This window comes from Passer domesticus, chromosome 3, assembly GCF_036417665.1.
Source record: "Passer domesticus isolate bPasDom1 chromosome 3, bPasDom1.hap1, whole genome shotgun sequence".
Lineage (NCBI taxonomy): Eukaryota > Metazoa > Chordata > Aves > Passeriformes > Passeridae > Passer > Passer domesticus.
In genome coordinates, this window is record NC_087476.1 from 71,351,362 (window position 1) to 71,371,533 (window position 20,172).

Consider the following 20,172-nt stretch of genomic DNA (forward strand, 5'->3'; position numbering starts at 1 on the left):
AGACAGACAGCTCTGCCCTTTTTGACTTAACCACAGCTGGACCTAGTTCAGAGGGTGTGGACTGATGGGTGTTAGAGAGGGACAGCTGTCTTTGGCTTGCTCCAAGAAAGTCAGTGTTCCTTATCCTGACAAAGTTTAGAAATAAGAATAAATAGAATATTCTTTGTCTCAGTCACATAGTGCATCTGCTTTGGGCTGAAGATACTGTTTGTTCCTCAATATTACTCATCTGCTGCTCATGAGAGAGTCAAGAGAGTTACTAAAGCTTCATTAGAAGTCTCCAAGAGGGAAATAGAGTGAAGGGAAATATGGCCCTCAGGGTGGAGAATGGAGGGGGAAGGTGAGGAGAAATATTGTGTTGTGTAGAGCATTTGAGATTTAAAAGTCAGTCACATTTGCAGCGTAAGCTGATATGTGTGGTTCAAAATGGCATGTGAAATGCTGCTTTGCCAGCACTCCTGGGGATGTGCATCCTGTTGCCTTGTTCAGTGGGGCTCAATAGAGCTGTTATTCCTTCTCTGCAGACTATTTGGCACCACCTGCTGTGACATGGCTGTGGTCAAAACGGGCTCCTAGAATCACAGAGGTACTTTAAAACTGGCTAAGCATCCTGTGACACAGATATGGATGGGCCAGAGCGTTCATACAAAACATGTCTGATGTGTTGAAGCAGGACTTGGCTCAACAAGATATTAGAGATTCACTGGTGGAACGAGTTCTGAGGCAGGTGTGGACTTTTCCCTAGTCCTACTGTGTCCCTTTGCTTCTGGTGATGCAGAGCATCCTGTCACTTTGTACACAGCCAGTCTTTGGCATCATGGAGCAGTGCAGCCATTGAGGCTGCCCAGCCACACTCAGAAGCTTCCCTGGCACACAATGAGAACTACAGCAATTATGTTAAGTAAGAAAATGTAGACCTACTTTTACCAGCTAATTACTGTGTCGGAATCAGTTAATTAGCCCATGTTATGATGAAAACAGGGTCTTTTGTATGCAGATAGGAATTAGTAGTATCAAAGGGCTGCAAGGTAGGGAAGGAGGAAATGGCCCTGTGGATTGGATATTGTGCCCTACAAAGAGGGAATTGCAGTCTGCCAACCAGACCTGATTATCTTGCCCTTATCTGACAATCTCTTCCCTGGCTGCTGCATGAAATGTGGTACATCTGCCAATGAACTGAGGTTCACTGATCACTGCATTCACTTCTCTTGGTTTTGGTGGGTCATTGGTGAGACAGTCCCTCCCTCTCTGTCTCAGAGTGAAGTTAATGAGACACACTGGTGGGAATGGCAAACTCCTTACTCCTGCCCCTGAGTGGGTGGCATGGAGGGTTTCTCTGCTGCCTTGGACTGGGCTGCCTCTTGGCAGGTGTATGCTACTCATTTTATCAACTAGTAGAGACGATAAGAAGGCAGTGAAAAATGGGCCTCCAATGAGGGGTGCAGAACAGAAATGAGCAGTAGTAGGTGGAAGAAACTGGATGTGGAAACTGCCCTGTGCAGAGCAGGCAAATGGTGGGGAGTCATTGTTTTTTGGATTCTCTTCACGCTTGGACACAGATTTTTATCTTGGTCAATGAACCTGAGAGGTTTCATCTGGGGGGAAAATGTTCACAACATTGTTTTGGATTAAATATTAAATTTAAAAAAAAACCAAAAACCTAAGGTAGAATTATTTTTGTGAATCCAATTATGTCACTGCTGCTACCTTGAAGTACTGAAGTCCCTGAGCAGAAGGATCCAGGCTTTTCCTTTACTGCTGCAATGCCTTCCTTCTGGTGCAGAGTTTCTCTTTCAAGTGTCGTCATTCCTGTTATTTTATGAGCACCAAGGAGATGAACTCAGAGAGGACCATCATATACCAGCTTCAAAGGGTAAAAGCACAAGAGAATCCTAAGCATAGCTCAGATGCTGTAGGGATGTGGTTGCAGACACTAGAATTCTATCTTCTTGTTGCCCTAGGTCAAGCTTCCCTTAAGCAGCTCAGCTGTTACTCCAAAAGTAAATTGTAAATTCTTATTTGGGCTTAAACCTTATATTTGGGTCAGTGCCACTCATAAAGATGCAATTCAGAAGTGAAATGCACTTACTGGCTGCTGTTACAAGAAACCTGTGTCAGTGTCTGTCTAATCTCAGATTTCTCTAGCATTTTAATAGCAGAACGTTGGAGCCATGTCAGTGGTGTGCCTCTTGCCTGCATTTTTTTCCTGGTATCACTTTGTGACTCTCCTTGGAGAACTCCACATGATCCTGCACACTTTAATGCTCCCTCAAGCAAAACCTCTTAAAGGATTACTTTGACTTGTGATTAGAAGTGGCAGGGAACACTTGGCAGATCTGAAACTCAACAAAGCAGTGTGGTTTGCTTTGTGGGATCCCCCCTCCCCCCTTACCACAGAATGGTTGTGGTTGAAAGGGACCTCTGGAGATCTTCTAGTCATCTCCCTCCTCCCACTTCCTCAGATTCAGCTATTGAGAATGTTTCAAAGTTGTCAGATTGCAAATGATGCCTGGAAGGGGAGGTGGGGTTTGGTTCAAGACCCAGTGTTTAGCCTAGAGATGGAGGGAATGCTTATTTTTAAGTGCAGGAGAAGCTCTCCTTTTGACAACTGTTCATCTAAGTTCTTATACTTTGTTCTTTGCTAGACAAGGTCTTATATCTGCAAGGGAAAACCTGAAGAAGGAGTCTGTCTTCAGAGGGCATCAGAAGGTAGAAAGAGCAGCTAAAAATCAGTATCAGGCCCTTGGGGGAGTAATTGAGTCTGGGGGAAGAGGATGTTTGCTGGATGTATCCATGTTAGGGGCTCCTGTTGAAACTCATTCCCTTCCAGATGCAGATCAACACAGTTCTTCCATGTGGAGCATAGTAAAAGTTGTCAAGTCCTACTTTTACCCCCACATTGCACAGGATAAGTTTTTTTCACCTCTTGGTGACTCCTGATATAACTTCTAGGCCACTGGTTGGGAGTTGCTGGGGCAACTTATTCAATCTGGGGGAGAATTAAGCAGCACTCAGCGGTCCACAGATATTTACAAGGGCATATGGTTGAAATCCTGTCACAAGGGTAGGCTTGTCTTCTAGTGGGTGTTGACTCTTACAGTCTGTGTAGCCACGCAGATTGTGCCATTTCCTATGCCAAATGCTTTCTGGAGGATGTCTCACAACTTTTATTTTCTCTACATCAATCCAAGGTTATGCAAAGCCCTGCCTAACTTCAGGGCCTTTAATGATGTCTTTTTAATTACCCCCAGCCTCACAGCCAGTGAAGCAGTGTAGGTGTTTTCAAAATCAACCTGGTGTCCAAAGTCAGAGACATACATGAAAGAAAGGGTCTGAACATCCTGTGCCTGATGCCTGCATCCTTGCCTAGAGGGTCCCCACAGACTGGTCAAGAGACCTCACTCTTGACTGGTGAGTGGTGGGTTCACAAAAATTAGAGAGGCACATAGGTTTCATCCTAGCATTAGTGAAGCAAGGATCACCAGAAAGTTCACCTTGCACAGCCTTGACAGCATACAATGTTTTTATTTTAAGGGCATTGGTAGAATTTACTGGAGACTCAGACACTCTCAAAATCACTGATGTGCTTAAAAGCCCTAAGGGACCATGACCTCTGCCCTTTCATCTACCTTCAGCCCTGGCCAGCACTTCTAATTGCTAATTTGGGGACAGTTTGGAGTCACCTATAAGGCATGAGAGGTTCATCCCTCCTCTTTCTCTAAAGCCTTTAATGATCACTAACAGACTGCACAGTAATCACCCAGGACTGATGTGTTAACTCCAGCTGAGGCTGGTACAGCGCTGAAAGCCCGTGCTCACACAGCCCAGCTTTAGTAGGGTCAGATGGAGATCCAGGCTATCCTTGACTTTTGAATTTGCTTTTGCGGTATCTCCAGGCAGATGAGTTTGCTTTCCCCCTGCAAAAATGGGAAGGAAGGTGTGTGAATGTACTGCTGTAGCTGATAATCCCCTGTGAGATCCTGGGTTCCCTAGTTCAGGCATGTATGCTGCTGACAGGGTCTTGTAGCTCTTTCTGTGATTCTGTGATGAGATTAACTCCTCTGGAGAAGCTGCTGGGGCAAGCCCCTGCCTGCCCAAACATACCTTTTGCCTCCTACTTCTACAGGTGGAACTAAACTTTCTTGCCTGTCTGGTGGTGTTCTGCCAGTGCTTTTTGCAGTGATAGGGAGAAGATTAGTAAACACTTTAGGTGTGGGGGTAGGGACAAATGGCTCTGCTCTCTGCCTGGCTGGTCTCAACCTCTCAAGAAGCAGATGTGTGCGAGGCTTGGATGAAAACAACTCTCTTTGACCCGAGCCCTGGGGATCCTCACTCCCTGACGAGCATGCCTGCCTCCCCTGAGCATCAGGCTTTTGGCAGGCTTTGACCCAACGGAGCGAGGGTAATGCATCTGGGCTCTGTTTATCCTCTGGCATGGAGGATGCGTGCGAGGAGGGGGTGCGCCCGTGCACATGTGCCGAGTGCAGGGGTGAGCGCTGCCACCACCACCCGTGGCCAGAGCTGATGTGCCAGCCCATGGAAGAGGCAGGATGCTGTGCAGGGAGATCAAAGAGGAAAGCTGAAATGAAAAGATGACTACCAGCAGTGGGGAAAAAGCCTTGAATTCCAGCATGAAGTTTGCTCCTTTCTTTCCAATCAGTGCTCCACTAAGGACATGCATAAACCATATGTTAAAGGTGTTAGAGGAATGAATGTGGAGCACATGTGTTTGCCTGAGCCTCTACCTCAGAGTGGACTGACTGGAGAGAAGTTAAGCACTCTGGGAGCTCCTGACCATAAGATATCAGACACTTTGGTTAGTTTGGTCAATTTAGATTGTCTGTGCACAGGAATTAGGAATATTTTCTTCTACTGATTGAACCGCTAGAGCTAAATAATTTGCCCATAACCCAGTGACCACTAAGTTTGATGCAAAACTTGAAGCTTACTAATATGTCTTGCAAAATATAAGCAGGCTCTGTTACCAGTGTATGGGGGAAGTGAATAGAAAAAAATCCCTAAATTATTGTTCTGACCTCAATATATCTTGTGGGAAGAACTTCCTAAAGCCCAAGAACTAAGCCTGCAGAACAGGAGACATTAACCAGGTGATTTACTTCTCCAGAACACAACATTGCTCATGGGGTTTTTGTTTGGTTTTATTTCCCCCTTTTTCCCCACTACAGCAAACCAAACCAATATTACATTTCTAGCTCAGGATAATAAAAAACTCTACACATAGGAGGAAATAAGGCTGGTCATGCCTTATTGTTCCCGTGTCATAACCAGGGAGTATTACTGTGCTGGAAGAGCTGCTCTGTGTTGCTGCCTAAGACTAGAGAGAAGTTCCAAGGGCAGTTGGGTGTTTGGTACAGTTATAGCATATATTCATTGAAGGAATTTGGGGTACTTGATGAGAAGACAGAGAAGAAACCTTTCCCATCAAGACTAATGGAGAGAGACTGGTTTCACTTGTTACAGTTCATTAGAGAAAATCAGCAATGACAAATCAAGTATGGCTGTGAGAGGTAGGGTGCTCTTTTCACCTTTTCTTTCTCATTTAACAAAACCAAGGAGCACTACATTGATCAGCACAAACAGCCAAGACAAGCAGTGCCTGATGGCTTACTGTTGGTTGGATCTCTTTGGGTTTTCCTCTGTTGCAGAGGATGATGAGCAATGCTGCAATGGCTATGCTGCCTCTCAGGCTGGAGTGCTGTCCAAGTGCTGTGGCACTGTCTCTGCTCCTGGGCCACCATGTCTGGTGGCCTGTCCTCCCTGGTACTGCACCATGGCATGTGTCCCTATCTCCTGAGCCCATTTAACCTGACTGCAAGTGGGAGGGAAGAAGTTTGGCTCATAAGCCTAGGCTTCTCCCTAGCTGGGCTGTGAAGCATTTTGTAATAGCTTCAGTCTTTGCTTCCTGTGGAAGATTTACAGGAAGGCCTTCCCTAGCATTTGGTTTCACTTGCCCTTTTGAGGTAAGGTCAAGATCAGAGAATGGGTAAATAGACTTTCCCAACTTGCTGACATTCAGTTGCTCTGTTCTCCAACTCTGCTCTGAGCTAAGCACCATTTCATGAAAGCATTTCTTTCTCTGTGCCTCTATTATTATTTTTTAAGCTAGTAAGGAAAATACATTTATTTAAGGTAAAGCCCTGTGACTATTTTTCAGTTCTACAGGTATCATACAGGCTGTATAGAACTGAATTGTGGTGTTTTCTGTGTCAAGTGCATTGCATCTGGGATGCAGAAGAGCTTTATTCACAGTTTCTGGGGAAAAAAACCCCAAACCCTCCCCCCAAAAAAAAGAAAAAAAAAACAAAAAGAAACAAAAAAACGCCCAGTGGATAATTACTCTCCCTGCTAAAAATATCTCTTTTTTCTTTTTTTCTTTTTTTGTTTTGTGATTTCTGCTAGATGAAACAACAGTAGGCAAATCTTTCTCTATGTAGATACTAAAGGTCATGAGTGGGTCACATTTTGGGCTTTAGTTGGCAAGCTATCTGTGCTGAATTTTGCTGGTCTTACAACTTACATTAGTTTGCCCTAATCTCCAAAGAGGTTCTTGTACTTCTTTTTCTGAAACCTCACTTGCTTTTACTTTATGGGGGCACAGCAGAGTTGTCAGTGCTTGTCTGTACTGTGTGCAGATGCAATGCCATGTTCTTGCTCTTCAGAGTTGCCCATCTAAGTGAAGAAAATAGCTGGGTCAACCAGTCAGCTGCTGCTCCAGGAAGTTATGTTTTTGAAATTAAAGGAGTAAACTGTGATACAGCCCTGAAGTTCTACCTGTAGAGCTGTGCCTGGCTCCCTGCTGCTGCGCCTGAACCTTGCCCTGGAGCTGCTACTCATACAGGGAAACATGAGAGTGGGCACAGAACTCTAGGTTTTGGGATTGAGCTGATAGACAAAATCTTAAACCTACTTTGACAAGAAAACAGAGATGTCTTTCCTTTGGAGTTTCAAAGTCTTAGTGTGAAAGAAGTAATAAATTCAAGGTCATTTTCTTCTTGTAAATTGGATCGTCACTGTGAAAAGGTCTCTCAATTCTCCATTTCTCCAGTGAGATCTATCATGTGTCTCCTACCTATGCCTGACTAGTTTAATATTCTCTCTCTCTTGCCACTTAGTATTCCTGTATGGCTGGTTTAATTTTAAACAATTTATTCAACTTTGCAGGTGATTACAAGAACAAATAGTCCAGTGTTGTATTGACATTATGTGTCTTTGACAACGCCTCAACAACCCCTTGCCAAAGACACTGCTCTTCCAGATAGGGAAACAGAGAAACTGTGACTGAATACCATCCATGTGCAGAATTCAAACATTTCCTTACTCACTCAACCCCAGATGTTCTTTTCCCAGGCCTCATATCCAAGTCTTCATTAGAAATTTGAGAGAAATGCTTTACTGTGGCTGCTGGCTTGGCTGCTTTTCAGGTTCAGGCAGAATGTCCTTTATTCACAGGCCCTTTCTTCTTAATATTTTTAATGCTTCTCCAGAAACCTGTATTATCATCTTTAGCAGTGCAGAAAAATATTCAATATTTTAGAGCTTCTTTGTAGCATGGTAATCTCTGAGACGAAAAAAAAAAATCTCTTCGTCCCAGCCTCATTTTTAATAGGATAGCAAACTAAGAGGATACATGAGGATTATTCTAATCTCACCCTGGAGCTCTCTCAAGCACTACTGCCTATCTGGGACCCATTACTGAACTGCCTTCTCCAATGCTCTAGAAAACAGGCACTTATCTTGATTTAACAAGTAATGATAGCAAAAGCCTGAGCTGTCATGCTTTAGAAATAATGGATTAGCTAATTGATTGTGAAAAGCAATATTAGGCTGGAGCTGAACACACTATGGAGTGCTCTCTTCTACTTGCTTCAGTCTTCAGTCCCTTGAGAGCTTATTTGTACAGTGAGAGGGGGTATATTCAACAAAATCAACTACTTTTCCCACAAAGCACATGAAAGGGACTGCTAAAGGTGAGCTACTTTTCCTCATCTTGCAGCTCTCTTGGAGCAGTCCATTGTGTGTGCTCTGGAAGAGCAAGGGAGCTGGTGAAGGGTCTGGAGCACAAATTTGATGAGAAGCAGCAGAGGGAGCTGGGGTGTTCAGCCTGGAGAAAAGGAGGCTCAGGGGGGACCATATCACTCTCTACAACTCCCTGGAGGCTGTAGCCAGCTGGGGGTTGGCCTCTTCTCCCAGGTAACAAGTAACAGGATCAAGAGGAAATGCCCTCAAGATGCACTCTAAGTGTGACGGGAGGTTAATGTTAGGTATCAAGAAAAAAATTCTTCACTGAAAAGGCTTTTCAAGCAGTGGATCAGGCTGCTCAGGGAGGTGATAGTGTCACCAGTGCTGGAGGTATTTAAAAGATATGTTGATGTGGCACTTATTGATGTGTTTTAGTGGTGCACTTGTTTGGCAATGTTGGGTGAATGGTTGGGCTCAGACTTAAGGTCTTAATCTAAATTATTTTATTTTTCTGTTGCTGTGGCAGAGGAAAAAACACAAAGCCCTATTTGCCTGTGTAGTCTTTAAACCTTTTGGGTCTGGGCTTTAAACCTCTTGGGTCTAGGGACAGCACATGACCTGGGCAGGAAAGGAACTTCTTTCTGGAGATTTTCAGTGTTTGCAGGTGGTGGGAGACCAGTCTGCCCAGAAGTGAGAATTCTAGCAACAATGCATGAAAGTGGTCCTTGGGACACCATGCACACTCTCCTACCTCTCATCATGGCAATGAATGTGTGTAAGAGCATAACTTTGACCTCAGATATTGCTGTAGCCAAGGCACAGTCACAGTGCTCTTCCTTCAGTCCTTATCCAGGGGTGAGGAACTGAGGGAGGGCCGGCAGAACTCAGTCGCAGAGCAAGGCTGAGTCAAGCTGGGACCCAAGTGCAGGTTTTACCTGTCTGTACAGTTCACTGTGTGATACTTATTTCTCCCTCTCATACTGAAAAGAACTACATGATGCTGTCAGGCTTTAGTCTTGAATATATCTTTAGACTGTTTTCAAAAGACATAACAGGCTAGCCCAAGCAGATGAATTACTGCTGTCAGCAGCACAATAATAGTCAAACACATGGTTTCTTTCTCCTTTTCTCTCCTCCACTCCCCGTGATGAAACTTCTAAAATGCTGAACACTGCACAGAATGCAAACAGACATTGGGTTAGTTAAAAACATACTTCTCTTTATTTGAAAGTTTTCTATTCACAGATAAAAAGCAGCCGATACATTGCATAGTATACCTTTTTTTAAAAGTATGTTTATTATCAAATGTGTCTGAGAAAAGGGATGGTTACTGGCTCTAACTTCCCACAACAAACAATGAAGTTAATGGAACAATAAATTAAAAGAGTAGTAGTAGTCCACATTACATATGAAATAGTTGTTAACAGATACAAACATAACATCAGTGATGACTGATTCAGTTTCCCTTCTCCTTAGAAATTCAGTATCTTATTAGAGTGGTTGCCTAAAATGAGTTTTTATTAAGATGAAGTAGTGCTCTGAAGCTTTGAAACACAAAAGCCATACAGGTTTTTTTAATTGAATGGGAATGTCTTCAATAAACCTTGCTAGTGGGAATGAGAATGCTGTTCTCCTGCCCCTGTGATGGTCAGATCCTATTCCTGTTGTTGAACCCTTGCTGCTGCAAGGAGGCACACCTGATGGTTCAGCTGTAGCTGATCCTGGCTCTAAGGCACTTCTGGGGCCTAACAATTGTTTACATTGCAGGCACTAAGTATTCAAAGGACAAAACTCTGCAGGGTGGGAGAGTGAGGTGTCATGAAACCTTAGTTTAGTGTACTGGCCATCATCTCTGGGACTGGTGTCACGGTCCTATATAAATGCTCCTTGCTGGGAATGCAGTACCTGGGCCCTCTATGGTATTGAACCCCAGGGAGCTTCTATGGGTGTTAAATAAACAGTTTTAAGAGCTGTATCAGAGTGCTCTCTTTCCTCTTTACCTGAACTCATGTGGGTTTCCATGAGTTCTTTCTGGCAGGCAGGTTTTGCCTTGGAGCTGGTCCTGTGCATGGGCTGAATGTCAGGATGCCTCTTGCACTTGTCTCCTGCCCTGAGCTGGAGGCAAACACCTTGTTCATCTGTTCAGAGGAGCTTCAGAAAGTGCAGAGCTTTGGTGGGGAGGTAGGTATTGAACAGGGACATGGAGAGACAAACTTGTCAAGCAGAACAGCAAGAGATCTCCATTAGGGAACTGAGTAGCAGAGTCCATGCAAGCTGGAGCTCCAAGAGTCTTTACCACAACGTGGATGCTGGCTCATGTATTACTCAATGAGAAGAGTCAACCATGTTCTGAATTACAGGGCTGTAATGCAACCCTGAGGATCTGATGACTAGAAACCACCTGAGCTCTGCTGCCCTGGTTTGACAGCCATATGCTCCTGGAGGCAATTATAATCCTGTTGTATGTCTCAGCTGCCTGGCACTTTTTTTCCTCCCTCCTTCCATACTTAACACTGAGGTAGAAGTTTCGACTAGTATTAAAACACACAAAAAATGAACAGGATCTTAGTGGGAAAGCAGTCCAATGACCTTCAAAATTTGCAAAAACACAATGTGGCTATAAAATGTAACTGAAGTGGAAGAGTAATTCTAAAAATCTCAGAAAAACATTATCAAAAAAGTACAGTACTCGGTTGCAAGACAATTTCTATTGCATTTTTAAAAATTAAGATTTTTTAAAAATTCTCCTTCTGCAACAGAATTTTTATGGTATCAGAGATATACTGGTATCAAAGTAGAAGTACACATGAATTTTTGAAGACATTAACTCTTTTGAACAATCATCCAGTTGGTTTCAGTTTAGTATTGCTTTTATTTCCTATAAAAACACATGTTTAACTATGCATGTGTATATATTTACACATGTGTCTTGCAAAAAAATCTGCATTCCTTCTGAAGCTTACAAGGAAGATCAAAGTAACAGTAGTAATCTTTACTACAAGACTTAAATGACTTATTGCTCATACAATATTTAAATATAAGCAACACAAATCACCAATGTAGGATTTTTTTTTTTTTTTGCTTTACAACCCCTGTGATACTAAAGAAAGTTTATATTAATACCTAAATAAATTGAGTTAAACTACTCCTATAGGGGCTGCTGTTAGTTACCTCCACTGTACTTAATACCACAGAGCAAATGAGATCCAAATTTCAGTTGAAAGAACACTGTTAGCTTGAATTTCACCCTATTGGTTTAACTATTGGCAGGAATGTGAAAATACATTCAGTGTAACAAAGCTGTTAAAGCCAAAGCAGGGGGGGGGGGGGAGTTCTTATTATTCTTAGAGCTATTTTCCAAGAAATATTAGATGTTCCAGCTTTAATGCTGCGTTTTTAAATCAGGGGAAAAATCCATGAGTAGAGGAAGACAGCATTTATGAGCCTTCAAGGAGAACACTTCACTGACATTAAAGGCAACTTTGCAGACTCACTTGAAATGTATCAATTTGTAATCTACACATTTACAGGAGCTGCTCTGCTCTGAAAGCTGTTTCCCAATCTGTGCCAAAACATATGAGCCTGCGTAGCGTACTTCTGATGATAGACCTCCAGGCTCTGTTTCTCCATAATTGATTTAGTTATTAGTTATGCAGGGGAGAGAAGAGATCCCTGAGGCTTAGTAAAACAGTATTCAGTTACTAAAAGCAGCCCTTTGTGAATTAATGTCATCCTACCAGCTCTTTCTGCTCATTATTCCTTCAAGTCTTGTTTTCCTGGACACCAGCTGTCACAGAGGAAGTCTCCAGCCTTTTCTTCTCCTGCCTCCTTGGCTGACTGAAGTTGCACCAGCACGGTCTGGAGTGTCTCCTTCACCACCTGGATCTCCCTCTGCAGAGACTGTGCAAGCTTTATTAAGGAATATTGTATAGGTGATTGGCAGTCCCTTTTCTCTTTCCAAGTTATTAAGTACATTCTTGTTCTCCTGTTCACAACAGATGGCCATGGCTATCTAATTGTAGCTTCAACTTCTTCCAAATTGTTTGGATTAAATATTAATACATTTCTCACACTTGCTAGAAAAAGAAAAATGCAGGCAAACTCAATTTCTCAAGTAGCATTATTTAGCAGTTTAAAAAAGGGAGGGGATGGGGGATACTGCTTGGACACTCTTCTCATGGGAAGAAAGGAAGGAAAGAGACAAAAAATATTGTGTACCATGGCAGCAGCAGCAGTAGGTGTGAGTTCCCTGATGGATGGAGAGTGGACTTTTATGCCAGAGACACAGACCAGGTGAAGGCAACAGGAGTAGTCTGAAACAAATGCCAAGTGACCACAGCTTGTGTGGCATTAGTGAACTCAACAACATGTGCTATGCAAGGTGGGGTGGGAATCTAGGTAAGGAACAAAATTAGCTTACAGCAGAGAAAGTGTTTCTGCTACACTTACCTCCAGAAACCTTTCATGTTAGGTGAATTATCATTATAATTATAGTGCAGAACACACAAACATAAAGCTGTGCAAGACTCCACAGGGAATGCTTTGAACAAGTTGAAAAGCAAAGAGGGCAGTAATGAGGTTGTACTGTCATGCATTAAAAGGAAGAAGGCCACCTGAAAAGCAAGAATTAGTATAAAATGCTTCATTTGGTTAAGAAAGAGTTTTCCACATTTTATTTTCCTCCATCTAGTTCAGGGTTCCTGTAATGAATTCAGGAAGAAGCTGATGGTTAATGACTTAGCCTCTGAAAGAGACCTTCCACTTCCCTCTTTCCCATCTCCACAATGACGAGACAGAGGGTGTCATGTGGTGGCAACCAGGGGTGCAGCAGGGAACAGACTGGCAGATGAAGGCAGGACATTCACAGAGACAGTAGCAACTACTTACATGTGCACAAGCCTCTACATGGCTAGACTTCCTTGGCAGTACAGCTTTTTGTGCTATGACTGGGAATAAGTTTGTACTACCGATTATACTGGGCTTTCTGCTGATAATCTTAAATCAGCAACACGATCCATTGCTGGAAGAAGTCCAAGCTCATGAGACAACCAATTTTATCCTCTCTTCTATAGCTCCTCCTTTATGTGGAGAAGAAAGCAAGCAGAGACAAGTCAGAGCCTGCTGAAATGGTAAACCAATGACCAAGTCTATGAACAAACCCTAGGGTCCATCCCATCCCACTGAGGCCTCCTGAACAGGTATGGATGAAAGGCAAAGGCACCAAAAGACAGAAATTGGTCTAGCAATAGACCAATTTAGCAGTATGTTATCAAATTATGCCAGAATCTCACTTCAAGGGAAGTGAAACAGGATGACACTGAAACAACTCAGTTTCAAAAGTACAACACACAGAAATAATAATGCACAAGGACAGTCTGTCCTTTGCAGAACTCATACATTAGGAAATGCTGTTTTACTTGACCCCAATGTTAATGAAATGTCAAGAAAAAAAGATGGCCTCAGGTTATGTGACTGTAAATACTAAGCTGCTACTTTTGAAAAATTGTGACTGGACCATGGTAAAACTACACTAACCACAGCTCTTTCAGGCAACCATTATTATGTCTTTGGAAAGTCTTGGCTGCTTTTGATTCTTTTATAAATTCCCCAAAACTTCATCTTTGCGTATTTACATGCATTTGCTATGATGTTTTGCTCTTAATATATTCATGCATAATTCTAATTTCTGGACAGCTCTGTTAATCTAAAGGACTTCTGTCTCTGATTATGTGTAGTAGCAGTACACACAAAGCTTCTCCTATCCCAGGATCAAAAAGCACTGTACAAGGACAAATTAATTATGCTTTGTATCTCCTCTGAAGTAAGAAATATTATTATCCTCTTCTAAGTCCTGGATTCTCCACCCCTCTGCAACTTAATCATGAGGCTCTGCTGAAAACCTAACTGCTAAACTGTTAATCCTGCAGTCCATGAACACAATAAACCTTTTGAAGTTTAATTCTGATGTATAGTCTCTGACTACATGCTGTTACTTGTAATATCCCAGGCAACTACAAAAATCTTTTCAGGAAGAGAGAAAAAGCAAAATTGAAATGTTTCAGTGACAGTGGATGAGAAATCTTAAAGGATGGAAGAAAATGAGGAAGACAGGAAAAAACCTGTCAACCAACAGAAGGATGGCGCAACAAAAAAACATGACTGCATAGTCTAAGTACAGCAAGTACCAATAACCTCATAAATAACACCACAATTATATGTAGACAAGTAACTGTCAAACGTGCCTTTATGGCTAAGACAAATATATGGTATATGGCTGAGCATGGCATCTCTACCCACACACAGGTTATATCTGGAGAAACAGCTTCACTCATTTTAAAAATGCATATAAACGTTTTTGCATGGGTCCACATGCATATGTGTCCTTCATGCTCAAATTCTCTATCCAGTGCTGCAAATATTGAGCCAGTATCCAAGGCAGGAGTTAAAACAAGTTCCAGCTAGGAATATTTTAATATTTTCTGGTTCTGCTTCAGTCTTTTTTCAGTCTTCCTCTGAAAACTGAAAAAAACTCCACAATGTCAAATAAGCAGTAAATTAAATTTACTTGTGAACAAGTACAACCCATATTCAACAATGCTGCAGGTCCAATGCTGCACTGTCTTGCTTTAAGCTTTTCACCTATTTAACTTTGTCTCTTTGAAAAACTTGAGCATCATCTCAGAGCCCATGATTTGCAAGCAGATAAATGCAGATCAAATTACTGTAGAGACTTATTTAAGTTTTAGAAAAAATAGGATCATTTTGCTCAAATGCAGCTTCTGATCTCTCAGCCCAGATGTTCAGGGAAAAGAGACAAAAAGTAGATGTTATTGATCAGTTGCCTTCTTATAGGAAAGGTTAGAAACTGAGAGTACATATTATAAGATAAAAGACATTGAAAGGACAATGAAGGACTGCTACTTCTCTGAGATTAGGGCCAACGGGATTTTGGAAAGTAACTGCATTTTTTTGACATCTGAAGAAGAAATTAGTTATTAAAGAACAGAAATAATCAAAAAGAGGCTTTTGGTTGGGTCTTTTCTTGTTTCTAACCTGGTTAACTATTCTGCTTGTTTCCAAAAGCCAAACTGTACAGTGCCTGCAGACAGAAGCTCACCTCAATATGTCACTGCCTAACTGCAAGTGTCACACCTAACCCCAGGCACCAGCACCCACGGAGGGGCTAAGCCAGATGGAAAACATCTCTGTAGAAAAGGACTTTGAGGTCATGGTGGACAATAAACTGTACATCAGCAATGTGTCATGAGGCAAATGTGCACAACAGCCTCACAGGCTGGATTAACAAAAACACAGCCAGCAGGCAGAGGGAGATGATCCTTCCACCCTAATCAGCACTGCTAAGGTCCCATCTAGATGTTGTGGGTTCCACAATGAGAGAGAAGGACTTACTGGAATGACTCCAGCATGGGACCAGTTTAATGGACTTGAGTATCTATCACATGAGAAGATGCTGAGAGAGCTGTGACTCTTCAACCTGAAGAAAAGAAGGCTCACAGTATACTACCACTGTGTATAGCTGAAAGGCAGGAATGAAGGAGAGGGAGCCAGACTCTTCTGACTTTTTTGTCCACTGACAGAACAAGAAGCAACAGGGAGAAATTCCAAAATAGAAAATTGAATCTGAATACATTAAGACATTTTTTTGTTTGAAGGTGGTCAAACACCGGACTGTGTTGCACAGTCAGGTTGTGGAGTGTTCATCCTTGGAGATATTCAAAATCTGACTGGACAACATCCTGGGCAACCTCCTCTAGGTGACCCTGCTTGAGCAGGGAGTTGGACCAGATGATTTCAAAAGGTCACTTCCAACTAAACAATTCTTTGATTGTGTGTGTTACATGCCAAAGGACCAGTGAAGAGCCAAGACAATTCAGTAAGTCTTTTGAATGACTGGGGTTTTGGCCTTTTTGAAGAGCATTCTTGGGAGCAAGGGAATGATACTAAGCAAGTCCCTGCTGTTTCTGTGTGGTGTCACAGAAAGAGAGTAAAGTAGCCTTTGGAAATCCATCACTTCTCCTTACAAAATTCAGGGGTATTTGCAGTAGTGCAACCAATTAGAATTTTCTCAATTACCTCCTTGATTACTGTTGCCCTCTTTCACACCCATGAATATTGTTTCTATAAACTAAGATAATACCCCTCCCATGCAAAACCCAAAATACTCCCCCAAAAACTACTAAACAAAAAACTGCAACAGAATGACTGCTACATATTGAAAAATTGAACCCTTCAGTGCTCTGAATATCATTTACTTTCAAATTTCCAACAGAAAATGGAAGGCAAATAAATTGCAGCACCTGGGTGGAAATACACTGACCTACCTCTAGAGCATAAACTATACAAGTGGAACTGTGTTCTCTGTGTGACACAGTGGGAAGAGCTCACCCTCCTGTCATCTAAAATAAAATCAAAGAGGGTGCCATTGCCACCTCTGACTCTTGGAGAATCCCAAAATCTCTTACAGGTTCACCTGGAGTGAGATTCCTCACTGAGCTACAGACAGGGCTAAATTTTTACGTGATTCTGTTGAAAACCTGCTCTGGTGTAAAGTTAGACTTGTATGGGAGCCTGCTGCAGGATAAAGGTGAAAGGTTAGCAAAGTGACATTTAATCAATATTTAGGCACAAAATCCTGCTTTCAGAATAACTGATTAAAATGCCCATATTAGGGCAAGGAAAGAAGATTGTTTTTGTAATAATACTATAGCCAGGTTTTCTTCCAACAAAGCATTTCCACCAGAGGAACTATTACATGCATTCAAATTGTCTATCAAAATGTAACTACTCATTAAGAACAAAAAATGACTGTGAAATTGCAATATAGGCTCCATTTAATTTTAGTGGGAATTCCAGGCCTTTACTGTCAGGAAAGTAACACCTCTCATCAGCTCTGCAGACACCATAATGAGTCACCTCTCATCCTTTGGTTTTTCCAATTAATGATGTGGACTGTTTTCATACACTCATTAATGATCAACCATAACTGAATATTTTGTAGGTTTATTTGGTTATACCACATAGAATTTAGCAAATATGTTGTAGTGCTCCAAAGAACTTTAACATCCAGTCCCATGCCCCTACTGTTTGATGCTTTTTGTATAGAAGGGCAGTTTAGTGGTTTTTATGACAGATTTAAACAATAAATTAGAATTGCAAGTGGGTCTGTGCCTATACCCAGGGCCAAGAAATATCACTGGATTTCTCCTTTCTTCAGGTCGTGCTGGCACTTATGATGAGCAGCATGGTTGATTTAAGTGTGCTATGCCATCAAAACATAGAATGAAAAACAATGACATCTGCATTTTTTCTTCCAATACAAACTTAATTATTAATCAAAGCTATGACACACACTAAACATTGGAAAATTACTCAAGAGCATCGGGAGTTTATTTTTCTCAGTGGAATCTTTGGAAGTCTTTTAATAATCAGACCACAGGAGTAATTTACATCTGTGCAGCTCCCAGTTAGATTTTTGACCTAATACATTTTATAACATTTATGTGTAAGGCAGTTTTTTTGGGAGAAATATGGGAAGAGTGAAAATAACCAATGAATGGACTTGGAAAAATTTATCTTATTTTCATTACTATTTCAGGTCTTTAAGCTCCTGCTCTCAGAGTTCTATAGATTTTAATGAAAACTACATGATTATCCAGTATCTGTGATAGGGAATCTAAAATCAAAGAGATTACTATGCAAACAACAGATTCTACTGAGGCTAATTGTTGTCTCTTAGCTTAGTGCTAGTTCCTGCAATGCAGCCAAGTTATCAATGAGTGAAAGCTAATTTTATAGGCACTGAGAAGTCTTTATATAAAAAAAAAAAAAACAAACAACCTATCTACAGGTCTGTAGCACTATGGTAGCTATTTTTCTCATTCCTTTTTGAAGTACAGCACAGTGATTATATGTACCAGATGGGAACATTTTATGCACATTGACCTGGACTACCCCTGAAATAGCAACTTGATGTTAATGAGGGGTAGCTGAATTGCTGAACTGTTTCTTTGTACATCTCTGTTTTAAACATGGTTTCTTATTTTGTGACTCATGGTCTTACTAGGACAAGGATATCACAAACTGTGCATTTCTGTATTTAGGTAACATAAGCTGAATTTCACTGATAGAGGAAGTCAGATCTCTATCAGAAAACTGTGGCTTAAAATGAGACTAATCTACAACTCTCCTGAAATTTACAATTACTAATTTCACTTTTTAACTAACTCTTGCAGTGTCAAGAGCTGTGAAGAAATAGGCACACTCCATAGAATATAAGAAACACTACTATTAAACGTATATGTAGTGTAGTATCTTCTGGAACCAAAAGTGCAGTTTTCTAGCTTATTTCACCTTACCTAGTAAAGTTTAACTATGATCAGATGTGACTGTTCAGTCTGAATATTAACTTAAGTCCCCTGCAAAGCACCTATAACTCCAACCCTCAGTGTTCTCCTGTAAGGGCCACTGAGAAGGCTCATTTGAGAGTAGATACACACAAGGGAGAAAGGAATTGGATGCTCTGCACTCACACACAAGACACACCCATACAGCTCTGAGAAGAATGCACTGGGGAAACACAACTGCAAACAAGAGTGAACACTGCAAGTATAATGAAAAGAATGTTGAATAATCTGTCTGTATATTGTGTATATATGGAAATGCTTAGAAAAAAAACATTTATAGCGACAAACTACTGACTGGATTTCTGTCCTCCAACCCAAATCCCCTTCCCCCAGCACCATTCTTCCTTTCCTCTGCCCCTTGCACTTTATCCTTCTGCTACCTTTAAAGAAACCAAGTTTATAGAATAGGAATTCTGCAACGACTTGCAATAGATGCCCAACTGCTTAAAACAGAATGGTATTTCCACACACTATTTATTCTCCTTTCCCTAAACTATCCTCTGTAGGACTGTCAACCTTCTCTTAGCAGGAAGTGAATCCTTTCTAGCACCATCATCACCCCTACTTACATTCAGATGTCTCCAAGAGCTCCTCTGCTAATCTCTGCAGCTTGAACGTATCTCTCTCTCTTCGTTATCCTCTCACCTGCCACCTCTTCTCTACTAAAACCTAACCAGCTCAGTACTCTCATCTTCCTCAGCTTCACTGTTTTTTACTTTCTTTGCCCTTTCTTAGAAGAACAAAATCCCTTTTATGAAAGTTTTTCCTACGAAACTTGCAAATGAAACAAAACTTCATGTTCTTAAATTTTGAAAAAATGGGAAAGGAATTCCTCCTAAAGATTAAGCAATCTTCAGAAAAACTGACAGATAAAGCACAGAAAGAGATAAGAGGGCGTAAGACAATATATCATCTGGTTACTTACATTGGTGTTAGAGGCAGATGTGTAGAATGCCACATGATGCATCTGTTGCCCATTTTTTTTAAAAAAAGAAAAAACCTCAAACTACAGATGACAATATACACAGTCTGAGTCAATGTTGGGAAATGCAGGTGCATGGACATTCATATCCATGCAGTCTTTGGTGTGCTACATATTTAATTATATGAGCATTAAAAACAAAGGGATTTTAACAGTAAAATAAAGGCTTTTTAGTGCCCATTCTTAATTTACAAAGAACGAACTTCTGTTTAAATCAATTAAAGCTGGATCAGACCACAGTGAAAATACACTACAGGAAAACTTACTACACAAAAATGCCCATTTCAGCAAGACAAAAATTTCTCCCACCCTTAATGCATCTAACCTACACTAAGAACTAGCATTCCATGCCAATCTGACAGGCAAGTATCTCATGTGCATACTTACAGAGATTGATACATATCTATAGCTATAGCGAAAAGGATATGAATAACTCCTTCATCAACTCTGCAGGCAGAACTTTGCAATTGATCTTCCAGATGCACCAATTTCTCACTTATTGCTTCACATTTTTCTCCCAACTCTGCAGAAAATATGAAGAACTCCTACAGAAAGTTGAAAAATAAAAGAAAGCATGTTTGCTGCTGGCTGCAGTTTTCTACATCAAATTTGCATCAAATTAAAGGGAGAATAAAATATTAGTAAGGGAATATAATACTTTGCAGTGCAAAGACATTGCTTAAAAGCAAATTCCCATTAGAGAGACAAAAAGTTGTTTCTATATAATAAACTGGTGATTAATACGAAATGGAATGAGATTGTGGTCTCAGACTTCTTCCCAGCAGA

At 41.3% G+C, this 20,172-nt stretch overlaps 1 protein-coding gene across 8 annotated transcripts in view; it reads right to left on the minus strand.

Annotated features, from left to right (window-relative positions):
- Positions 1–19,645: 19,645 nt before the first annotated feature.
- DISC1 (DISC1 scaffold protein) overlaps positions 19,646–20,172 on the minus strand; it is a 193,679-nt gene continuing 193,152 nt past the window's right edge. For 2 of the 8 annotated variants that reach the window (XM_064413846.1, XM_064413845.1), the window contains exon 15: positions 19,647–19,931. In XM_064413846.1, the coding sequence (XP_064269916.1) occupies positions 19,770–19,931 (162 nt within the window). In that variant the 3' untranslated portion in view covers positions 19,647–19,769. Of the gene's footprint in view, positions 19,932–20,172 lie in introns of all 8 variants that reach the window. The other 6 variants (XM_064413847.1, XM_064413844.1, XM_064413843.1 and 3 more) reach the window with 5 other exon arrangements.